Here is a 23,262-nt window from a genome sequence, read left to right as displayed (position 1 = left end):
GTCTCTTGGCATAAGGTGACAGGGCACCAAGATGACTGGAGACGGCTTAGGGACGTGCTGTCAAACTACCCATCAGCAGCAAAGGAAGATTAGGAATCCCCTGAAGACAGTAACTGACTAGGACATTGTATCTCTAAATGGCTGGCACCTTACCAGGTAAGAGGGTGAACATTTGGTTAAAACAGTTTGCTTCCAGAAAAGTGGCAACCCTAAAGGATTTTCTTCCTCACCAGCTTTAATGCAGTAGCAGGACACATTTCTGCATCAGTTACAGGCATGCCGGACCAGTGCTATGTGAGGAAGGGGCATCGCGGAAAACAGGTATTTCAGAAAACAAACCAGAAATAACTCCCACGGCTTGTAAAAACTCTGCTGCCCTGGTTGGAGCCAAGAGTCCATTTTTCCAGATGGGAGAAACGGACTGAGTTTTAGGGCCACCGCTTCCTGAGGAAGGCTGACCTCAAGAGCTGGCGTGTTGCGGTGTTAAGAACTTAACCTGCTGCATCATCAAAAGTCAGCGGTAAGTGTGTGGACGTCCTGCATGAGACAGTTTGCCAACTGACTCATCAACACACCGGACCCACCGAGGCACCTAGCTTTTGTCTCCTGTGGGGCAGACCACACGCTCCTGTATAGAAACCAACAGGGAGCAGGTAGAGAGACAGCCAAGCATGCCTGGGACCACGGTCGATCAAGCCACATCTAGTTATCCCTTAAGGAGTCTGGGTTCACTTGTGCTTCCAGAATAAAACGTTCAGTTACAGCCTGGGTCTCAGAGGTTAAGAACCTCCGCTTTGTATTTTACAAGAAGCCAGAAAACCACCTACTTTGTACACTGTTCCCCTATAAAAAAATTCTTTCCTCCTTTCCTTCTGTGTTCTGTTGGAGGGTGAATGACAGTAAAAGGCAAACAGTGTGGCTCTGACCATCAGGAGAAAGTGGGCTAGAGTCTGACTACCGGGCTTTGAAGCCCAGCTCCACATTTGACTGTGTGTCCTTGGGCAACCTGCTTAACTTCTCTGGGCCTCATTTCCCCCACAGGAGCAGGAATACTACTAAAGATTAAGTGGGTTATCATGAGAGACGATGGACTCTGAAAAACAAACAGGGTTCTAGAGGGGAGGGGGGAGGGGGGTGGGGGGATGGGTTAGCCTGGTGATGGGTATTAAGGAGGGCACGTTCTGCATGGAGCACTGGGTGTTATGCACAAACAATGAATCGTGGAACACTACATCAAAAACTAATGATGTAATGTATGGTGATTAACAGAATAATAAAAAATTTAAAGAAAAAGATTTAAGTGGGTTATCTCTGTGAAGCACCTAACATAATGGATGCCTAGCCCATACAGGCACTCGGAAATTGTTAGCTATGCGAAAGATTCAAGGCCAGTCTAGAAGGGACAGCTGGGCCTTAAGAACTGAAAAAATCTGCACATTGTCTCTACCACTGTGTATATCAAGTGCCATTCTTTGTATACACTGGTATCTTCTAATTGTGCATGATCTTCAGAGGTGGCCAGCCCCAAATCTATAGGTGCAATGTGTTGCCACAGGGCCTCTCCCTGCCCGACCTGGAGGGAGGCTCTACCTGGGCCATCATGTACCATGAATAATAAAACTTCAGAACCTTTATCTAAACGGTCACTATCACAAAAGAACTCCACACATAGCCTTACAGGACTTTTATTAAGACCCAGTCATGCATACTAAAATTACATGTTTTCACCACTTTGACGTAGAAAATGCACTAGAAAAATAAACTTTTGGTCAAAACAAACACAAGTAGATGAATCCACCACCACGTGTCCATATACTCAAAGCTAAACTGAATTTCAGTTTGAAGCGAGGAATGTGACCAGTGGCTGAAATGGTGCCCCAATCTGGTCAGAAAATCAGCCTGCCTCCCACCCTGTCAGCGTGGGATCAGAGACTCCTGGCCCCTGAGAGGCCTCAGGCATCTCACCCGTAACAGGTTACCACCTGATGTGCCAAGAGGCGGAGGCATAGCCCAAGAATCCCCAACAGCAGCTGACTTCCTGCCCAACTAAATGTGCCGCCTGGTGAGCCCAAAGGAGAAGCAGTGAATTGGCAAACGGCAAGTTCATCACTAGCACCTCCACGAGTCACACGAGGCCTTCCTGTGGCACAAACTCTGTTAGGAATATTTGACGACGCCTGTCCCTTGCATTTCAAGCAAACCAGTTTTGAGTCGGGAAAGCAGAAAGGAATTTACTTTAGATTTACAAAATTAACAGGTCCCAATACTGAGAGACATCACCAGATGGACCTCTTTCCTGAACAGTTGAGATGTTTCTGTTTGGTGTCTCCACACATCCACAGAACAGCCACATTTGCATCATTACCTTGGCTAACACTTCACTTCCTCAATGAAAGGAAGGCTTCAAAGGAAAACCTTAAAAGCTAAAGACTTTAAAATGAAGTAATAAATAATGCCACAACAGTACCACAGCTTTTGCCTACCCAAGTGAAAAAGCAATCTGAGAATCCGGTGGCATTTAAAGAAACTGCCCACCCGGAGAATTCAGAAAGGCTCGGTAGCTCACAGGAATTTGGGGGAAAATACCTCTTCCTGTCCTCTGAGTCTGGCAAAAATGTATCTTACAAGCTGAAGTGTTTGTAAACCTCTAAGGACATGTGGCTTCTTGTGAAAACGAGATGAAGTATGGGGAAGCTAAAGCCACTTCTGCCCAAAGCAGGTAAGCTTGGGAGAGGAAGCCAGATTTGCACAGTTGTTTCTGCACATTTCTTCCAGCCTCTCTCCGTGAAGGTAGAACAGGATTCCAGGAAAAGTCATAGTTTTCCAGATTCTGTAGAAGAGAAGAGGAAGAAAACCCCCATGTTACCTAAGCTTACAGATTCATTTGGGAGCTTCAGACGTCAATTCATTCAGACCTACATTTCCTATAAAGTAATCCAGATGGGGGGAAAAAGAAAAAGGCCTCTAAAAGGTAGAGTATAATGTCCCTGTGGCAGTAAAGCCAAATGATGCCTAAAACAGAGGGTTCAGAGCTCAGAATGGAGATCCCTTTTATCATGTGATTGAGGGGTGTTCAGTGGCTCATCCAAGGCCACACAGCAGTGTAAAGCCAGAACCAGACTCCTGGCAGACTCCTTTCCCTTTCCTATACCACAGTACCCTGAATTTAGGGAAAGGTTACTTTTTAGATGTTTGTGAAATAGGCCAGAACCTTTCCCTGAAGGAAAACACTCCCAGTTCTCCCTATGCTCGCTTGTTTGTCCCATCAGTGTACCCCGCTCCTGAATCAGGCTCCCTTGGTCCCTTGATCATGCCCCCACCCTGCTGGGGCAGCTCTGTACAGACGCCTGGTGAAGCCGCACAGAAACTGCCTTGATTTTCACCAGGGAGGTCCTGCTTTCACAGCGTGGTTCAAATCTCCTGAGGTGTCCAAACTATTTGCTCTCTCTTTGGAACCAAAATAAAACACAGCAGCTGCAGAAGGCAGACAAATCTTGCCTCTGACTCCTTGGGCCAACCGGAAAGGCCGAGGAAACATCCCGGTCTTGCCCGGTCTTGCAGATACTTGTCCAGGTGAGCTTACACACACGCAAGCTTTTCAAGTCAAATGGACACGGGCAAAACTGGCCAGGAACGCAGCGCAGCGTGTACACTGGGAAATTCGGTGGGGCTGAACAGTTCATTTCTCCCTCTGTCTAGCTTGGGGGGGGGGGGTGGTTTTGTTTTCTAATCTCTCTTTCCTCTCTGAGGTTGAAGAACACCTCTAACCAATTCCCACATCCAAGCCGTGGGGTTCTGAAGCTTTGGCCCGCCTACTTGTGCTACTGAGATCTTTTCAGCCATGCTGGCCACACTGTCCTTGGCAGATGGAACTGGAGGCTGCCAGGGGGCTGCATGCTGGCACTTCCAGCTCTGCCAGGTCCTAGGGGATCCACGGGGAAGAGCCTTCCCTGGAGTTGGGCACTAATGAGGTGAATCATTTTCACCACCAGCTTCTCCATGCATTTTAAACAGTGCTATGAAGATGAAGCGCTTACTGACAATAGACTGGCCTTTGCCTTTCAGAGCACTGTGCTCTTCCTACCTGAGCTGTTGTCCCCTTGCGCGGCGGCCTCATAAATGCGTGGAGAACGTACTTAGACAACACATAGTACTTGTCCATTTTTTAACGCCATAATTTTCAAGGAATGAATACGAAAGGAAATAGGTCAAAAAGCCACCAGCTGAACCACCTGGTTTGGTGGTTGGGCTAAGGCTGAAGTTTTGACAGGAAGGGTCTAAAGTGCTGAAATGGAGAACTAACATTTGGTCTCGCTGGCTAGACTCAAGTCAGTCCGCCCACACCAGAGAGAGAAGTGCAAGCGTATCTGGGAGGGCGGGAGCCCCAGAAGTAATCCAGCGATAACCCGCTCGTGCATTCGTTTCCAGAGACCAAAATTTAAGACTCCCAAGTAATTTAGCCATTCCCTGCTGCCAGGTTTCCAGTGTACCGCCGGAGCCTCGGGGACAGAAGGAATTCACGTGAACCCTGGTCATTTCACCTGCCCTTTTCCAGTTTAACCCTTCCTACAAAAAGGAAGTTGGCTGTCGCCAGGTCCCAGGAATACACCTATTACTTTCCTTAAAGGCAGGGCCAGCTGGTAACACATGCCTCTTGGGAAGGCCCAGGTGTACCACAAAAAAGCAGGATCCAACCACTTGCCTCTAGAGAGCCATTTCTCTAGGCAGAAAACCAGTGTCCAGCATTCAATAACTAAAGCAAACCCCAGAATGTCAGCAGCCAAGGCCCTAGGCATCATTTCATCCAGCTTCGTTTTACAGATGAGAAGGCAGAGCCCAGAGGCCCAGGTCTTGTCCACAGTCGCACTTCTGGGCTGCAGCCCCGCTCTCTTCATTCCTGGGCCAGAATTCTTTCAGCTCCTCAGGCTTGGCATCTAGCGTTTTGAGTAAAATCACATACCTCTAGGATCCCGTATGATTCTGTTGAGAACCAGGGCTAAGGCTTTATGGGTTTGGGGAAAACTTCAGTTTCTATTGCAAGAGTCAGTCAGTGAATCCCAGAGGTGCTTCCAGGTCGCGGGCCCCCAAATTTGATCAGGAAGGTGCTGCTTCTGTCCTGCTGCCTCCCCGATGATTCGATTAAGGTGCTTTCCAAACCCAGTGTGGCAGCTGGGGCCTGGGCCTCAAACTAGAAACTTCCTGAGGAGCAACGCAAGTCTGTAGTTAGGGTTCAGGTGAAAGACACAAACTCCCAAAGTCTCCTGGTGTGGCCACCTTGCAGGCTCGGCCAGGTTCTTTCACAGGAGTGTGCTGACTGGCCAACCAGGCGGTTTGCTCCTGGAACGTGGAACCAAAATGACTTTGGTCCTGATTTTTCTTGTTCCAAGATCTCTATGAACCAGATAGAGCTTCCAGATTGTGGTTGCAAACTGGGATTCCCAACGTTTGGGAATCACTGGGGACATTTTCCATGTCTTCCATGGATTAATTCAAGAGTCATCAAAGGCTTACCCCATGGCTTACCCTCAGAGCTCTACAGGCTGCAGTTTAATTACCAGGAGCAAGACAGACTCCATGGCACCTCAGACTCTCCTTGCGCCTCTCCAAAGAAAAAGGAAAGGATTTAAAGATGGTGGCACTCATAGGGGACTGGCTAATAGCAGGAGTAGAGCTGCGATTTCACGGCCCTCAGAGAATCATCACACTGCACATCTGGGGTCAGCCCCTCAGGAGGCGGGGCCTGGCCCAGGATGCTGTCGCAGACAGGGACAGGTTGGCAGAACTCTCTCACGAAGTCCTCCTCCGAGGCCAGCAGCACTGCATTCCAGGCGGTGATGTCCAGTTCTCCAGCCGTGCCCCCATACTCCTTGGGGAGAATGCTTCTGGGAAGGCTTGTGTGCAGAGAGTTCAGGTTGGACCCGTGGAGGAAGAACTAAAGGGGAAACAGAAACACATGTGCCCTCAGGTTAATCAGTATCAGTCACCTGCAGGCCAGGTAGGGGCTCAACCATCTGTTGAATGAATAAAGGAACAGCTGATGGCAACGGGACCCTTCCAGTTCCTCGAAAAGCTTGAGGATCCTTAATTCCCTTCCTATACCCCATGCTCTGTTGGCTGCTCCTTCAAAAGACATCCAGGATCCAACCACTCTGCGGCCCACCTCATGGAACCCTGCCACCCCCACTTCTCCCGTGGGTTCCCACGACAGCCTCAGCCTGGTCTCCCTACTCGCAGCCTGTTCTGCAGTCTCAGCTCTTCTCGGAGCCAGTCAGATCATGCCACTCCTTGCCGCGTGGCCTGCCGATGCTCCCACCTCACGCACGCCAGAGGCCGGGGTGCTCCCACCTCACTCGCCCCAGGGGCGGAAGTCGGCACGGTGGCCCCCGCGGCTCCTCCGCCGCCCCTCCCCTCTGCTGCTGCTCCCGCCCAATGGGCTCCCACCTGGGGGCGGTGCCGCTGCTGGTTCTCCTGGCTCTCCGAGATCTGTAAGCGCTCTCCCTCACCTCTGCCAAGTCGGCTCAAAGGCCAGCTTCTCAGCGACGCCATCCCTAACCCCCCTACTGGATGCTACAACCCCTTGCCCCTGTCCTGTACTGGCCCCTTTCTCTGCTTATTTTTTCTCCACAGCACTTATCACATCTTAATACTAGATAATATACATCCACTGTCTGTATCTCTAGCATGTAAGCTCCCCGGGGGGTTGGGGGGGCGGCGGCAGAGGTTTCGGTCTATGTTGTTCTAGAACATACTTGTGCACAGTAGTTGATCGACAGATATTTTTGAAAGAATGAATGAAAGAATGAAGGACGAAATGAACAAGATTATGGACCACAAATAAGGTCATTTCATAGATAAAAAAGGCCCGTTCCAAAGACTGCTTTGGCTTTAAAAGCAGGTTCCAAACAGGATCTCCAGGTTCTAAGAGGGGTTCAAACCCAGGCAGGGATGCCACTAAATTAGCAGTTCTCCAACCTGACTGTGCATCAGAATCACATAAGATTTTAAAAGCACAAACTCTTTGGCTCCACCCCTGAACGTTCAGAGTTAAAATCTTCAGGGAGGGGTGCCTGGGTGGCTCAGTCGTTAAGTGTCTGCCTTCAGCTCAGGTCATGATCCCAGGGTCCTGGGATCGAGCCCTGCATCGGGTTCCCTGCTCCGTGGGAAGCCTGCTTCTCCCTCTCCCACTCCCCCTGCTCGTGTTCCCTCTCTCGCTGTCTCTGTCAAATAAATAAAATCTTTAAAAAAAAAAAAAAAAAGCAGCTTCAGTAGAGTGGAGGTATAGATTCTTTAAAAAAAAAAATCTTCAGGGAAAGGGCCTGGGAATCTGGATTTTATTTTATTTTAGTAAAGATTTTCAGTAATCTCGATACCCAACATGGGGCTCGGACTTACAACCCTGAGATCAAGAGTAGCACATTCCACAAACTGAGCCAGCCAGGTGCCCCCGTCTGTATTTTAAATTCCTTGCCTTGCAACTTTGAGATTCTCTCTCTGTTTCCTCTTTGAAAAAGTACAAAATTCAAGACCCAGTCTTTGGAGGGACCAGAGTGTTCCTAGGCCTAGGGAAGAAGGAGAAAAATACCACTCATCACATGCAATCACAGTACTAGCAAAGGTTGAGAAGTGGCTCTTCTGGGTCAGAGAGGAAGACCATCTTTCAAAATGCCATCTCTACTTTCTTAAACAACAGATAAGCTAAAACTCACTAATCTCATAAACCATGAATTATTCCACAAACTTGATACAGCAAGACAACAAATCAGGTAAATAGAAGGGCTTAAAATAGCATTTTTAAACCCCAAGGAGCTGTAATAAGAAATCACCATAACTTTTTAACTACCTGCCCAATACTACCCTTCTCCCTGTCCTCTCACACATGAAATACAATGTTGGTTCACCGTGCCCAGGCCAGGATATTGAAGAGTCTAAATGACTACATAGCATTTTAACTCTTTTGAGAGCTACCTCCTCTGCTCTCTCCTGTCAAATATTATATCCTATTCATTTTGTCTTTTCACAGAAAGGATTGTTCACTTATTTTATCTGTAACTCTGTGCTTTCCAAATTAATCATCCCAGGACAAAAATAATAAACCTAAGAGAAGTTTATTGATGTCACAAATAAGGGAGCAAAAAAAAAAAAAAAGTCAATAGAATCATCACTTACTCTGTTTGCTATTTTCTCCTTCAGAAATGGTTTTATGATGGCAAAAATGCCCTTAAATATTCGAGGTTCATTCACTACATGCACTGCTTTTATCCGAATGGGAAAGCCATCCTGCAGGGGAGGGGAAGGAGAGGTTAGAACATGTGGGGCACCCACAAACTGTCCACAGCTGCCTTCCTCCTTTAAATCTTCTTGAGGGCCCCAAATCAGTTTGGCCTGACTCTCATGGCCTCCTCAAAGCCAGCCCACGTGGGGGCTAACTAGGAAGACAAGCCTCAGAGAGAGAGAGTGTCTTTCTTGGGGCCTAAACTTAGGCCAACAAGTGGAGAGCTGCTCCTCTTGTGGCAAAACAAAACAAAACAAGACAAAAAAACAAAAACGAGAGCCTATGTGGATGGATCTAGCAACATCAATCCTTCAGGATCGGTGTTGCCAAAGGGTATTTCTCAGAACGGTACTAGGTGTGATGCAAAAAAGGTTCCAAGGTAGGTAAAGAATTTTGAGAATAGCACGCTATGTAGTCACATGGGTTTCCTTCACTGCAGGACTGTCGTCTGCAAATGTTCACAGTCACATTCTCAAGAAAGGGACATGCTATACCACATTTCCCAGACTTATTTAACCCTGGAACTTTCTCCCCCCGATCACCTTAGAAGACTAGAAAACACTGATCCAAACTCCTTATCCTGGTATTTGAATCTACGCAGTATTTAGCAGGGGCATCGAAAGAAGAGTGGAAGCTAAGGGAAGCCAGAGTATTGGCTCCACATTTCTGATAATGACCAAATGTGATGCTGATGTTTAAATGATCAGCCTGGCACCCAGTTGGGGGCTCACAGGCATTGTGGGATTCACAGAGGAAACCGCTGTATTTCTGGTGCCCCACAGCTCACGAGAGACAGCACCCATGGGCTGGCCAGAGGGAATGAAGAGCCAAAATGGTTAGAGCCATAAGACTCAGGCCAGGCTACCCCTGCAAGGGCTGTGTCCCCATCCATCAAAAAGGAAAAATAATTTGTGCTCACTTCAGCAGCACATGTACTAAAAAGAAAACTTAATTTTTGCCTTGTTTATCTCAGAGGAGTCCTTGTAGGACTGAATGAGTTATAATGACTGTAAAAGCACTTTGCAAACTATTGAACATTGTGCACATATGGGAGGAATGTTCTGGTTCCCCACACTTTTGTTCTTTTTTTTTGGTGGGCAGCAAAGCAAGGTTTATTGAGCAATAGCGAAATGATAGTACAAAGCTCCCGAAGAGGGAGGAGACCTGAGAGGGTTGCCCCTCACCTGTGTTCTAAAACACAGAACACGGGGGTGCCTGGGTGGCTGAGTCAGTTGAGCATCCACCGACTCTTGATGTCGGCTCAGGTCGTGATCTCAGGATCATGAGATCAAGCCCCGCCTCGGGGCTCTGCACCGGGGATGGAGTCTCCCTGAGATTCTCTCCCTCTGCCCCACCCCCATGCACACGCGTGCACAAGTGCACTCTAAAAAACAAAAAAACAAAACAAAAAAACACATAACACATGAGATGTGAAACAATAGGCTCCCCGTCCCCAGGTCCCAGAGGGCAGGACAGGATCTAGCATATTAGCCAGAAACACAAATTCTCAGTTTCATTTGTTAGAATTGCTCCTCTGTCTTCTGGAGAAAGAAAAAAAAAAAAAAGAAGAAAAGAAAAAACATGCAGAAAGCATTTTCCTGTCTGTTGGGCTCTTGCCCTAAAGCTGATCTTGCCCAGACTGAAGGGATCTCAGAAACTACGGGAGAACCTGACGAGAATAAGTGGTAAATAGGACATTTACATTTCTTCCCATAATGCTTTTGTATCTGTCGGATCGTAGAAGTGGGGTTTGTGTATCACGTGGGACTGGCGGTGAACAGACAAGTCCCCCCGGGGAAAGCCCAAACTGCCACGGAACAGGCATACGACAAACAGGGGCCATACCTGAAGGATGCCAATCACCTTTTTGGCTATAAAAGGGCCAAAGTGAGATGCTTTTGATAAGCTCACTCCTTTGTAGTCTGCAAGAATTACAATTCCATTCACCTGGGTTTCTTCAGACTGAATGAGTTTTTCTAACGTCAAGTATATGGCTCGGATGTTTTCGGTAATTGGATAGTTGCTCGGTATCCATCTGTCTGAGGTCATAAGAAATGGACAGAATGTTACAGAGGTGAATACAAACAAGTCTTCACAGGCTACGATTTATCTCCTTGCTAGAACTCTCGTTTAAAAATGGAAAAACAGATACTCTACTGGCATGACTCTATTTAGGTTAGTAAATGGGACACCTTAGCAGCAGCTGATGTTATTGCCAAAGGGAGCAAGCAGCACATTCTGAAAAGGAAATGCAACTGAGTGCTGAAGTTAAAAGCCTGAGCTCTGAAGTCAGACACACGGGGAGGGGGGGAGGTTGGAATCTTAATAGCTGTGTGAGTTACCTCCTCATTCTGAGCCCTCACCTCCTCAGAAGTAAAATGGGATAGTAATACTGCCCTTAATGGACATCTGTGCCGTCTGCCAAACAGATAATGTGCCCAGATTTTCATACCAATGCCCTGAGCCACCTCTTCCCACGCTAACCTTGCGGTTTGGGTACCACTGACCTGCCTCCTGGCTGCAGGGGTGGGCGTGGCCAATGCGGGTCTTACATCCTCCTGGCCACAGTGTGTGACCCAAGCCTGATCAAACAGAGCCAAGGGGACTCAATTCTGCGACCATGGCCCTTTGGAAAGAAAAGATCCCTCTTCCCTCTTATAGTGGTGAGGCTAGGAGCCTGAGACTCAGGGGCCCCCAGGAGGCGAGGGCTGGTCTGAGAATGAAGCATGTGCCAAGGAAGACAGAGATGGAGACAGTTTTCCAGTGCTGTGCTTTGTGCCACAACCCCTTTCTGGGCCAGATGCTCCCTTAGTATTCCCCATATATTTAAGGAATCCTTCCTTTCTCTGGGAAGAAGATGGAAATGACACTTTTGACTGTAAACCGCTATTGTCAAGAAAATCCCACCAACACCTGAGGGTCCTTTTCTTAGGAAGATAAAACTCCACATGATTGCCACCACCAAGGGGATATGTAACATGCAAAATTCCTGTGAACAAAATCTTGTCCAAAAGCTGTGCCAGCTTGCTGTTGAATGTTCCTGCCAACTAAACCTGCTTCTACATAACTGGATGTCATCCTTTTCAATAACATATGTCCCCAAAGAGGAAAAGCTAATATCCAGTTGAGAACAAAACCTTCTCAGTATGCCTCCTCCTAAAGAGTTGCGTTGGTGGGGAGGGGTCTAGCTCTGCTCCAGACTTATGGGGGAAAAGTCATCTCACAAGCAAAGGGTTGAAATCGTGCAACCAAAGGGCTGAAACCACACAGGCAAAGAGGTGAAATCAGTGTGCTAATCTGTTTTGTAATATCCTTATGAGTTGAGTACAGAGGAGTAGCAGAAAAAAACCTGCTGACTGGTTCCTAGGTCTCCTGGTGCTCTAAAATCTCCACTGCGTTGCTTATTTTAAATAAACAACCCTAATTTTGGAAAGGGCCTAAAACAGCAGGTAAAGCAGTTAACACTGTGCCTGGTACACAGTAGAGGCTCAAGAGGATGGTTCAGTCCCCAAAAAGGGTTTGGTAAATGACCAAAGTGATGGCGATGTGGCCTTAAAGGCAGAGGAAACGTACAGGGAGGTCACCACTCCCCATTAGGCGTCCCTTCAAGAGGACTAGGTACAAGTGAGAAGAGGGCTGCCGGCAGGCATGTTCTCCTGCTCCTGGCTTGGTTGGGAGAACACTGCAATTTTAGTTTCATATTTTGTCTCTGCTCTGGTCTGACGGAGAATGTTAAGGCCGTGGGGGTGGGAACCCATGGGTAACGCTCCTTCACTCCTCAGTTGATGGCGCATTTGGCGCCCCCGATTAAAGCTACTGCCAGGGAAATGTAAGATGTGCTGATTACCATCAGTAAGTGCTGAGACTGAAAAGTGAATCAATGGCTTAACCCAGTAGAGGAAAGGAGGGAGAGGAGAGGCACGCAGCGGACGGACACCCTTCCAATCGTCTGCCCAGCCCCCATCGATGGCTGCCTCACCGACTCACAAAGGAGGGACGGGGGTAGGCCTGCTCGTACCCTACGACCAGGGCAGATTCTCAACGCTAGAACTCGGGAATTTGCACGGAGGAACTTGACTGGGTGGCCCAGGAAGCCTGGGCACTAAGGGGTAGGAGATCTCTCCAGGGCCACAGAGGCAGCAAAAGCCGGTCTACAGGAAGAAGAGTGAAGAAGATAGGATAGCACAGCACAAATGTGTGGCCCAGAGAAATACATAGACTGATAGAGGCGGGGACGGAGGAATGGACTGGACTCTGGCTCTGCGGCCCAGGGCCCCAGGAAAGCGGCTACACTTTCAGCTGCCTGGCTCTGCGGGATGCTCCTGTGTCATTAGACTAACTCCTCCCCTTTTTCCTAAGCAGGGTTGAGTAGCTTTTTGTCATTTGTCATCCAAAGAGCTTTGACTAAACCGGGGAGAAGGCAAAGAGGAAAAGGTGAGGGAGAGAGGGTACGGGGCACACGCATCCCACACAGAGCAGGGCACGCAGGCATCGGCCGACCGTCTCAGGCAATACCTGGGCGCATGCAGAGGATATGGCAGCCCCGGGGGTCGGTGTGGGGCAGCACGGTGAGGAATCCAGAAGCGAGGACATCCTTTAAGGCCGAGGGCTTCAGGTTGTTGAAGACCTCGGGCCAGCTTCTCCTGCAGCTGTGGTAGTTGACCAGGAGCTGCAGGGCCCGGTCGTAATCGAACTTGCGGGCTCGGAGGAAGCGTAGCAGGAAGGCGTCGTCCAGGGAGGTGCTCAGGTTCGGGCACTCCTTCCGCACCATGTCACGGAGGGCCTGCACGTCTCGAAGTCTCCATTCTGGCTTCTCCTGCAGCTCCTCCCTGGCTTTGGTGACCAGGTCTTCCGTCAGCGAGCACACGTAGCCAGGAGGCTCGGCCGGTGGCGGCAGCTCATTTTCCGAGAGCGAGGCCACAGAGGGGCTGGTTCGCAGAGAGTCACTTTCTTCTGACATTAGCTCCCAGGATCCCTGCCAAAACACGAACCCCAAGCCCAGTGAATGAAGCCCAGCGCCGCTCATTTCAGGGCAGCACCATGTGGCGGGGGGTGCTTCTGTCAGCTTGGGGGTTCTTAGCTGGAATGAAGTGGCTCAGAACCCTGTGCCCAGGCCCCACCCCAGACTGAAAGGAGGATCCCCACCGAGGCTCCCGGACAGCCGCAGCACAACACACACAGTCCTCATCCAACACCATGGCCTTGCTTACAGATGTACGAATACTTGTTCGACCTACTCGTAATTCGAGAAATGTGAACTAGAACAACTCTGAAAGTCAGGTTGGCAAAAATACAAAATGGGCGTGGAGATGCTTGCTTTGGGTCAGAGAATAAATTGGCCTAGCCTCTTCAGGGGGCAGTTTGGCAATATCTACCAAAATTTAAAACCACACACCCTTCGGCTCAGCATCCTGCTTCGAGGACACATACTTGTGTGTGCAAAATATACACACAAGGATGATCACTTCAAGTATTGATTATGATGGGAAAAGATAGGAAAGACTTTAACTGCATACCAGTTGGAGACTAGTTAAATAATATGATCCTAAGAATGGGATACTATTCACTCATGAAAAGGAATTAGGCAGGCTTCTATGAACTGACACACTAAGGAAAAGAAAGCAAGTTGCAGAACAGTGTGCATAAAATAATCTCATATTTTTAAAAATATATACCTATATACTGAGTGCACCTAAAATTTCTGTAAGGAAATAAACTGTTACCAGTGGTTCCCTCTAGGGAAGAGTACTGGACAACAGGACATTTAAGGAGGAAGAGAGACTTTTTACTGTGCTGTTTGACTTTTTCACCATATACACACATGACTTATCATGATGGCTGTGAAACCGGGCTGATTGGCTCTCCCTCGGGGATGGAGCATAACTGATGCACGGCCCCAGCTGCTATCCCTCTGGATCCTCCATCCAGTGGATGCCACACTTTCCAGACTGTCCCCAGCCAATGACTGAGTGAAATGTAGGCCTCCTCTAACAGGCAACTTTGCCTTGAGGTTCAGCCCGAACCTTCCGGGGAACTACCCTGCAGTCCACGACTCCCTGCCCAAACCTCCTTCCCGGGGGGCTGGACTCCTCTATCATTGTCTAAAGGCTCGCCCTGACTTCTGCAGCTCCCCTCCCTTTCCTGCTTCACAGGTGCTGCCTCCAATTAATTTCTTGCATGCCTAATCTCATCCTGGTGTCTGCTTCTTGAAAGATCCGAACACACTTATTGAGTAAAAGACAAAAACAAAACAGCTGCTTTAGATATCCCAGGAATAAGGTAGCAGCAGCTGTCCAGTTCCAAAGCCCAAGCTCTTGTCTACAGACTACCACTGGTCCCTGACTCCGAGCTCAAGGAGAGCAGGGACCACCTCAGGAGTTTCTGCACGTAGCCGGTGCCCAGGTCACTCCCCCTAAATCTTAGGTCAGCCCACTCCGTTCCTTGTATTCTAACCTCCAGCCCCACCCAGCTGCTTTCACTTCCTCCCAAAGCTGTGTTTTCTTGTCTTGTTCACATCCTGTTTCCTCTGGCTAGCTTGTTCTTCCTCCAGTTCTTCACCTGATCAATACTGATTCATCCTGAAGTCCCAATTAGATGCCACTTCATGCATTCAACAAATATCTAGTACTTTACTATGTACCAGGCCCTCTTCCGGGCACTGAAGGTACATCAGTGAACAACTACAAAAAATAGTGCCTTTGTTGAACTTAGATTCTAGTGGGAGAGGCAGACTATAAGCAAGATAAACTGTATAATAATCAGCCAGATGAAAGCGCTATGGGGATGGGGCGCCTGGGTGGCTCAGTCGTTAAGCGTCTGCCTTTGGCTCAGGTCATGATCCCAGGGTCCTGGGATCGAGCCCCACATTGGGCTCCCTGCTCGGCCGGGAGCCTGCTTCTCCCTCTCCCATTCCCCCTGCTTGTGTTCCCTCTGTGTCTCTCTCTGTCAAATAAATAAGTAAAATCTTAAAAAAAAAAAAAAAGTGCTATGGGGAGAAATAACGCAGGGAAAAGGGTTGAATGTACTTGGGAGTAGGGACTGCAATTTTAAATACGATGGTCAGGGATGATTTGTTCACGCAAATGACATTTGAGGAAAGATGAAGGAGATGAGGGAGCAAGCTCTGCAGACATCTGGGAGAACAAGGGCAAAGCCAGAGGCAGAAACACACCTGGCTTTTTCAAAGAACAGCGAGGAGGCCAGTATGGCTAGAGCCAAATGAACAAAATGGAGAATATTAGCAGATGAACTTATAGAGGTACCAGGGGCCCCACTGGTACAGGGCTTTGAGGGCCAGTAAGAACGCTGACTTTTACCGAGTTTGGTGGGACCCATCTGAGTAGAGTGACACGATCTGATTTCTATTTTAAAGGATTGCTCGACTGTCTAGCAAATGGATTGTAAGGGGGTAAGGACAGAAGTAAAGAGACCATTCAGAGGCTACTGCAGTAACCCAGGTAAGAGATGATGGTGCCTGAGGCAGGAAGCCTTCTCCAACCTCCAGACCAGGGTAGGAGCCTCCCTACCAGGAGCTCTTTGGCATAGCACTCTCCCTCTGTTGTAATTGTCCTTAGGCAATTTGCGAGCAACATCCGTATCTGTCTTGTTCATCACCTTAAACCCATCACCTAACAAAAGTGTCAGACACATAGTCTGCACTCCATAAATATTTGCTGAATGAGTTGAATCCACTCGGCGGAGGAATGCTAAGTGAGGAATTAAACAACAATCACGTTCACAGGACCCACCCTGGGCTGTTTCCATGGGAGTCACCAACAGATGCCTGTAATCCCAATCCAGTGCTTACCTGGGAGACAGACTGTAGTGTCCATAGGCTATAGGCCTAGCCTGGCACATGACGGTGCTCTGTAAATATTAGCGGACGATAGGAGGTTAAGTGATGTGCCGGAGGGTACACACCTAGTCGAGGATGTGTCTAGCCCCACACTGGGCCCTACCCTCCACCTGGAGCTTCCTGTTTAATCTCCAGGGCCTCGGTAGTGTCAGGCTCAGAGCAGGACTCGGTCTCGAGAATGAAATGATGGATAGGCGTATGGATGGGTGCAAATACCGTTTGTTACCGTGGAGCCTGGACTCTTCCTCACCTGCAGCCCATCATGTTGTGACATCACTTTCCTCCCCACCCCACCAAGAGGCCAGGAAGCCATCGCTCCTGGAGCCCCAGAGACCCCACGTCCCGTCGACAACCTTCTGAGGGCCCCCACTTCCGGCTGTCACCCCTTCCCCAGGTGTCCCCATTTCCTGGGGTCTCTCTCCTTGAGTCCCTTAACTTCCGGTTATTCCTCCCTCTCAGGGGTCCCTCTCCCCGACCCCCACGACACACGGAAGGACTCGTGGGCACTCACCGGCCGGGCTACGGGGAGGAGCGCGGGTCTATCGGCGGCGGGAGCCTCGTCCGGCAGCGCGCACAGCACCGACCCGCACTCCCTGCCCGGCCGGCCCGGCCCCTCGCGCCGGAAGTGACGTCTGCGGGGCGTGGGAAGGCGAGTCGCCGCCCGTGAGTGCGCATGTGCAACATCTCGCCGCAGTGCCGGCGCTGTGTCCCCACCTAGCGGCCAAGTCTGCGCGCTGGAGGAGTCCGGCCGGCGGAGAGGCTAGTTGGGAGGGTCAGGGTGAATGAGGCCCCGGAGAAAGAAGGAAAGAAACTAGAACATGCCACCATGTACTTGGTGTTTTACATCCACTGTCTTACTGAATCCTCGGGGATTTATGGAATCCCCCTCTTTCATGGAAGGAAATTGGCAGTCAATGAGGTGTAAAGGGTTTCCAACCTAGACCTCGGGATTGGCATTCCAGGATTCTTCCCACCGCAGCTGCCATCGGGACAGGGGACTGCAAAGGGGGGAGATGCCCATCCAGCGGACATCTGTCTGTCTGTAGCTGAGTGACCGCAGGCCTCAGTTTCCTCATATGTAGCATGATTCTTGCTTTGAAAGTCCCATTGAATAATTACTTGTGTCCTGCTTTGGGGCTCATAAAGTCTCCTTCAGAAAGTGGTAGCTTGAAAAAAGGTGTTCCTGCCCCACCCCCAGTTCATTAAACCCCAGCACCATCACCCCCACCCCCACCCCAACATGGATTTCATGCAACTAAGGCTTTGAGACAAAGCTCCTTGGTCGCTGTCTCAAGCAAGAGTAAAGACACAAAACCATTTCTAGAGAGAAATTCTGTGGCCTGGGAGGACTGGGAGCCCAAAGGTGTATCCAAGAGATGACCTTAAACAATCCCTTCCTTTCCCGACCTCAGAGGCAAGAGGAGCTCTGGGAGATTGGAACTGACCCATGAGGCCCGTGAGAACATGGCAATTTCTGCCAGATCCCAGATTGTTGAGGAAAGTAGGGGAGCCTGGGAGTTGTAAGTTTTGACTCCTGCTCTGGCTCCACCACTTCTAGGATAAAATACAGAGCACTCAGTTAAATTTAAATTTCAGATAAACAACAATTTCTTTTTAAGTGTAAGTATGTCTCATGCAACATTTGGGATATATTATACTAAAAAATGTATTATATATCAGCACTTCAAATTTAACTGGACACCCTGTGTTTTGTTTGTTTGGGTTTTTTTTCCCCAAAATCTATGTATTAGTTTCCTATTGCTTCTGTAACAAATTGTTGCAAACGTGGTGACTTGAAACAACACAAATTTATTTTTTTATAGTTCTGCAGGTCGGAAGTCTAAAATCAAGGTGTTGACAGGGATGCATTGTCTCTGGGGACTTTAAGGGGGAATCTATTTTTTTTACCTTTTTAGCCTCTAGAGGCCACTTGCAATCCACAGCTCACGGCTCATGCCTCAAATCACTTCAGCCTCTTACTTTTGTTGGCACATCTACTACTGACTCTGATCCTCCTGAGTTCCTCTTTTAAATTTTTTAAAATTTTTCTTGTGGCAAGAGCACCTAACATGAGATCTACCCTCTTAACAAGTTTTTAAGTGTACAATACGTATCACTGGCTACAGATACAATGTGTCCTGCCCCCCTCTTATAAAGACTCTTGTGATTACATTGGGCCCACCCAGATAATCTAGGATTATCTCCCATCTCGAGATCCTTAACTTAATCACATCTTCAAAGTTCCTTTTATCATGTTCGATAAGATAATAACAGGCTCCGAAGATTAGGACAAGGATATGTGTGGGGTGCCATTACTCAGCCTACCACGATCTGGCAACCTTATGTGCAACCATGTGACCATAGCCAAGTCACTCAAATTTCCAAAGCCTCTAGTTCTTCATGGGCAAAAAAGCTGATTAAATAAGCTCATAAGGGGAAACACCTTGCTCCTGGCCAGGCAAACAGTGTTCTTACAAATGGCAGCTCTCATGGCAAAGGGCAAGGGATGATCCTCTCCAACCCTTGGTGTCCTAGTTACTGGAATAAACGCCTCTCCTCCTCCACCCAGACCCAGGGCCCATTGGTGGTACCGTCCAGGTTGCAATCCCAGATACTGCCAGCAGGAGGAGAAGAATACAGGTCTAGAACCTGCTCTCAAGGGCAGGGGAGGGTTGGGAGGTGATTCAGAGATGCCCTAGAAGTCCCTGCCCCATCCCTCAATTGAGGGCCATTACTTTTGGTTCCTCCTGGTGTTACATACCATGGAACCAAGATATTTTAGGATTAGAAGAGTCTCAGATAATCAGCAAAGAAAGTTTTCGTTTTTTGAGAGATTATATACACTAGGTACTATGCTAAATTGTTTGTATGATTTCAATTATACCTTACTACAACCCTGTGAACAGGAAGCTAGGATTGTCCCATGTACAGATGGGGAAACTAAAACCCAGAAAGGGAAAGTCACTTGCCTGGGGGCTCAAGATAATCAGTGAAAGAGCTGGGTTTGAGCCCAAGTCTGTATGCCAACACAGCCCCAAATTTTACTTTGCCTTGGAGGTTATGTTGCCTCTCTGTTCTTACAGGTTGGGAAGCAGGCTCAGAAGAGGAGAAGAAATTGCCCATGGTCCCATAGTAACTCCAAGATTGAGCTGGGATTTGAACTTCTGTCTTTTACTTTTCTGCATTGGACACTCAGAAGTAACACACTTGGAACTGCCCCTCGAAAGATCCATTTCCTTGGGGGTAAAGGGGGGGCGTATGTGTCCCATTGTCTAGGGAGTCCTTAGAAGGATTCAGTAGAATGGCATGTGCAGAGTCCTGGTACCTTGGATCATGACATGTCTGTTAACTCATGACGGGCACCCCACTTGAGAGCAGAAAGGTCACTGGAGGGAGGGCAGCTTGTCCTGCATCTTGGTTTGGAGGGCTTCACACATCCAGCCCTCCTAGCTTCATCCAATCTCTGAAGAAAAAAATCTGGCCATTGGGTATGTTCTAAAGGAGGCCAGAAATGCCTGACCTATCACTGTTTTCTATCTTTTTTTTAAAGATTTTTTTTTTAAATTTATTTGAGACAGAGAGGGAGAGAGACAGAGCATGAGCCAGGGGGAGGGACAGAGGGAGAAGGAGAAGCAGACTCCCTGCTGAGCAAGGAGCTTGACGTGGGGTTCAATCCCAGGACCCTGAGATCATGACCTGAGCTGAAGGCAGATGCCCAACTGACTGAGCCACCCAGGCGCCCCTCTATCACTGTTTTCAGAACATGTGATTCTGACTTTGGACAATCTGCTAGAACCAGTTTTAGTATTGATTCTAAGGTAAGGCTTATTTAAGATAGCACTATGATATAGGGCATAGTTTCTCATCCACAACACTATTGGCTTTTGGGGCTGTGCAAGTCTTTTTTGAGGGGTGGGGGGTTTATGCCAACCTGTACATTGTAGGATGTTTAATGGCATTCTTGGTCTCTACCCACTAGATGACAGTAGCACCCCACACTTACGGTGGTGAAAAGCAAAAATGCCTTCAGACATTGCCAAATATGCACTAGGGAAAAAAATTGCCCCAGTTGAGAACCACTGGTATAGAAGAAAGAAAGTTGGCTTCTGGTGGGACAGACATGAGTCAGCTGGGCAACCTTGGAACAATTACTTACCTTGGCTTCTGCAACCATAAATTCTCTACTAACAGCTACCACTGATTGAATGCCTTTTTTTTTTTTTTTTTTTGGCAGTGACATGAACTCTTTGCTGGAATAATTTCATTTAATTGTCAATAACAGAATCCTGAAGGGACACTGGCTGGTGGAAGCAGGGAGGCAGAAGTAAGCGAGACAGGGAGAAAGTAGTCTGTATTATGCATCTTCTCTGTTCCATGCACGATGGCAGGTGTTTTCACATTTCGTTTATCCCTTGTCATTAGCTGTGTGATTTTGAGCAAACCACCCTGGGGCTCAGTTTCCTCATCTGTAAAATGATAGCAGCTGGGGAGTTCTGATAAGATGATGGCAGTGATGCCCAGCCCAGATTTAAATCCTCCTAAGTCCCCACATACAAACAGAAGCAAAATTCCATACCCACGTTTGCAACAAAACTAGGTGACAAGGTATTTTCAGGAACTCCACGAACAAATGAGTGAGGACAAATCAGCAACAGCTACGAGACCTGAGTGCCACTAGGGCCTCTGTGGAGGAGGTATAAAAGGGAAGCAGCAAGGTGTCTAACAGACCTAAGAACAGGAGTCCCCAGATTGCAACATCTAGTTGTGGGAATGCCTGGCGGGGCAATTTGGAAAATAGCAGCCCAAACTGGGAAGGGTTTTGCCAGCTCCAGCTGGGGGAGTGCAAGGGGTCTGCCACGACGGTTAAGGGCTGATAGAGTTTAATGCCCATGAATTCCAGAAATGACCACCAAGCCTTCCTTCTAGGACAGGTCCCATGCTGAGAAACACCTGGGAAGGAGATTGCAATGGAGCAGGATAGGGAAAGTAGAAATCAAGGAAAGAACTGGGCTAGATGAAAGTGGGGGAGGAGAACAGAGCCAGAAAACCTCAGAGGTAAAGCCAGATTTTTGTTAACAATAGGCAGAAACAACAAAATGGGGAGCTCTGTGAAAATACAAAAGTTTTCTTAACCAAGCCTCCTCTTAAATGTTCAGAAAAACTAATTTCACATAAAATGAGCAATGGAAAAGTTTCGAAGTCAAATCCTGGGAAAGCAAGATGGCTTAAAGAAGAAGGAAGAGGAAGAAGAGGAGAGAGAGAAAGAGAGGAGAGAGAGAGAGAGAGAGAGAGAGAGAGACTGAGACCGGGAGAGAGGAGAAGAACAGTCCTACAGACAATGAAAGCCACCCAGAAAAACATTAAAAAAAAAAAAAAAGAGTAAAGCAAGTTAAAAACATGAACAAAATGATGTAAGACAAAAAAGAACACTATAAATCAGAACTATAGAAATTCAGAAACCAGGGACGCCTGGGTGGCTCAGTCGGTTAAGCGTCTGCCTTCGGCTCAGGTTATGATCCCAGGGTCCTGGGATCGAGTCCTGCATTGGGCTCCCTGCTCAGCAGGGAGCCTGCTTCTCCCTCTCCCTCTGCCTGCAGCTCCCCCTGCTTGTGCTTGCTCTTTCTCTCTGACAGATAAATAAATAAAGTCTTAAAAAATTTAAAAAAAAAGAAATTCAGAAACCAGGTGCCAACTCATGAAAGAACCAGAGATAAAGGAAAAATTATCTTTAAAATGAAAAATGAACTAAATGGAATATAAGAGCAAATGAAAAAATAAAATCAACAGTTGAGATAAATAGAAAGTGAAAGGGGGGGCAATTTTTAAAAATTAAAGTTCAATGAGGATATAAAAGAATTTGAGGGACAGGGACAAACATTGAAGTTCGGAAATGAAAATCTAACCTAGGAATAAGAGGAGTCATTGATGGGAAAAGTATGACAAAGAAACAACAAAAAACAAAAACAAAGCAAGGAATACTTCGTCGACCCAGAACAACCAATACCAAGGCACAATTTTGTAAAATTACTGGTTTTTAAAGAGAAAGAAAAAATTCTTTAGGCGCCCTAGGCATGAAGGCAAAAAAGAAATAAAATGAGATTCTCATCAGACTCTTCAACAGCAATGCTTTAAGGCAGAAGAAAATGGTATAATATGGTATGGTATTCAAAGAAAGTACGAACCAAGAATTTATATCCAGCAAAACTGACCTTCTATAAAGACCCATTATTACCTTGCAAACACTCAGTATTTTTTCCATGAGCCCTTCCTGAGGAGTCTACTGAGATCAAGCTCCAGCCCAACAACATGTTTGGAGAGACATTGCCATGAGGACTGGTGGTAAGCCCTCGGTATGTATTTACTTGGAGAAGTAACACTAAAAGAGAGTTAAAAGAGGAACAAGCAGACCTACAGCACTGAGCCCAACAACCTGAAGGCTTGCAACTCGTTCCGCTACAAACGGGCTGATTCACCGCAAGACCGTGGGCGTGGAGCCGGCGGCCGACGGTAAAGGCGTGGTGGTGGTCATGAAGCAGAGATCCGGCCAGCGGAAACCCGCCACCTCCTACGTTTGAACCACCATTAACAAGAATGCCCGGGCCACTCTCAGCAGCATCCGGCACATGATCCGCAAGAACAAGTACCGCCCAGATCTGCGCATGGCTGCCATTCGCAGAGCCAGCGCCATCCTGCGCAGCCAGAAGCCCGTGATGGTGAAGAGGAAGCGGGCCCGCCCCACCAAGAGCTCCTGAGCACCTGCCCCTGCCTCTGAAGCAATAAAGATGTCAGCCTCCTCAAAAAAAAAAAAAAAAAGAGAGAGAGAGAGAAATGAAGTTTATAGTGCCTACATGCTTTAACAGTGTAGCTATAGTACAGTCCCCCAAAGTGGTGGGGAAGGGGCACAGTGGATGCAAACATTTTTGTATCCATTTTCAGTATTCTAGTCGGTAGCGGCAATTTTACCATTGTTATTCTGAGACTGTTGCATGTATAAAGTGGCAAATCAGTTATTGTAGAACCTTTCAAGTTTTTCATCTCCTGTGTCGAAAACTAAAGTTATATGTGAGGTATACATATATATACTCTGTAATCTATATTAATAAATACATAATAAAATCTATGTATTTATATAAAA

The 23,262-nt window shown here is 47.8% G+C and overlaps 1 protein-coding gene and 1 pseudogene across 6 annotated transcripts in view; one reads left to right on the top strand and one right to left on the bottom strand.

Annotated features, from left to right (window-relative positions):
• Positions 1–1,669: 1,669 nt before the first annotated feature.
• TTPAL (alpha tocopherol transfer protein like) overlaps positions 1,670–23,262 on the bottom strand; it is a 37,818-nt gene continuing 16,225 nt past the window's right edge. The window contains exons 1-7 of one of the 6 annotated variants that reach the window (XR_003524645.1): positions 16,639–16,745; positions 16,080–16,138; positions 12,788–13,247; positions 10,118–10,311; positions 8,167–8,277; positions 4,085–5,932; positions 1,670–2,830 (exon numbers count right to left, since the gene is read on the bottom strand). Coding sequence is in view for 5 of the 6 variants with exons in the window: in XM_027622017.2 (XP_027477818.1) it covers positions 5,654–5,932; positions 8,167–8,277; positions 10,118–10,311; positions 12,788–13,232 (1,029 nt within the window). In the remaining variant the exon portion in view is untranslated. Of the gene's footprint in view, positions 5,933–8,166; positions 8,278–10,117; positions 10,312–12,787; positions 13,248–16,079; positions 16,619–16,638; positions 16,746–23,262 lie in introns of those variants that run through there. The other 5 variants (XM_027622017.2, XM_027622021.2, XM_027622019.2 and 2 more) reach the window with 5 other exon arrangements.
• LOC113938502 lies at positions 22,454–22,882 on the top strand (annotated as a pseudogene).

The sequence above is a fragment of the Zalophus californianus genome, chromosome 8 (assembly GCF_009762305.2).
Source record: "Zalophus californianus isolate mZalCal1 chromosome 8, mZalCal1.pri.v2, whole genome shotgun sequence".
NCBI classification, from domain to species: Eukaryota; Metazoa; Chordata; class Mammalia; order Carnivora; family Otariidae; genus Zalophus; species Zalophus californianus.
Note: the sequence above shows the minus strand (reverse complement) of the source record. Positions and strands in the feature narration are given on the sequence as shown.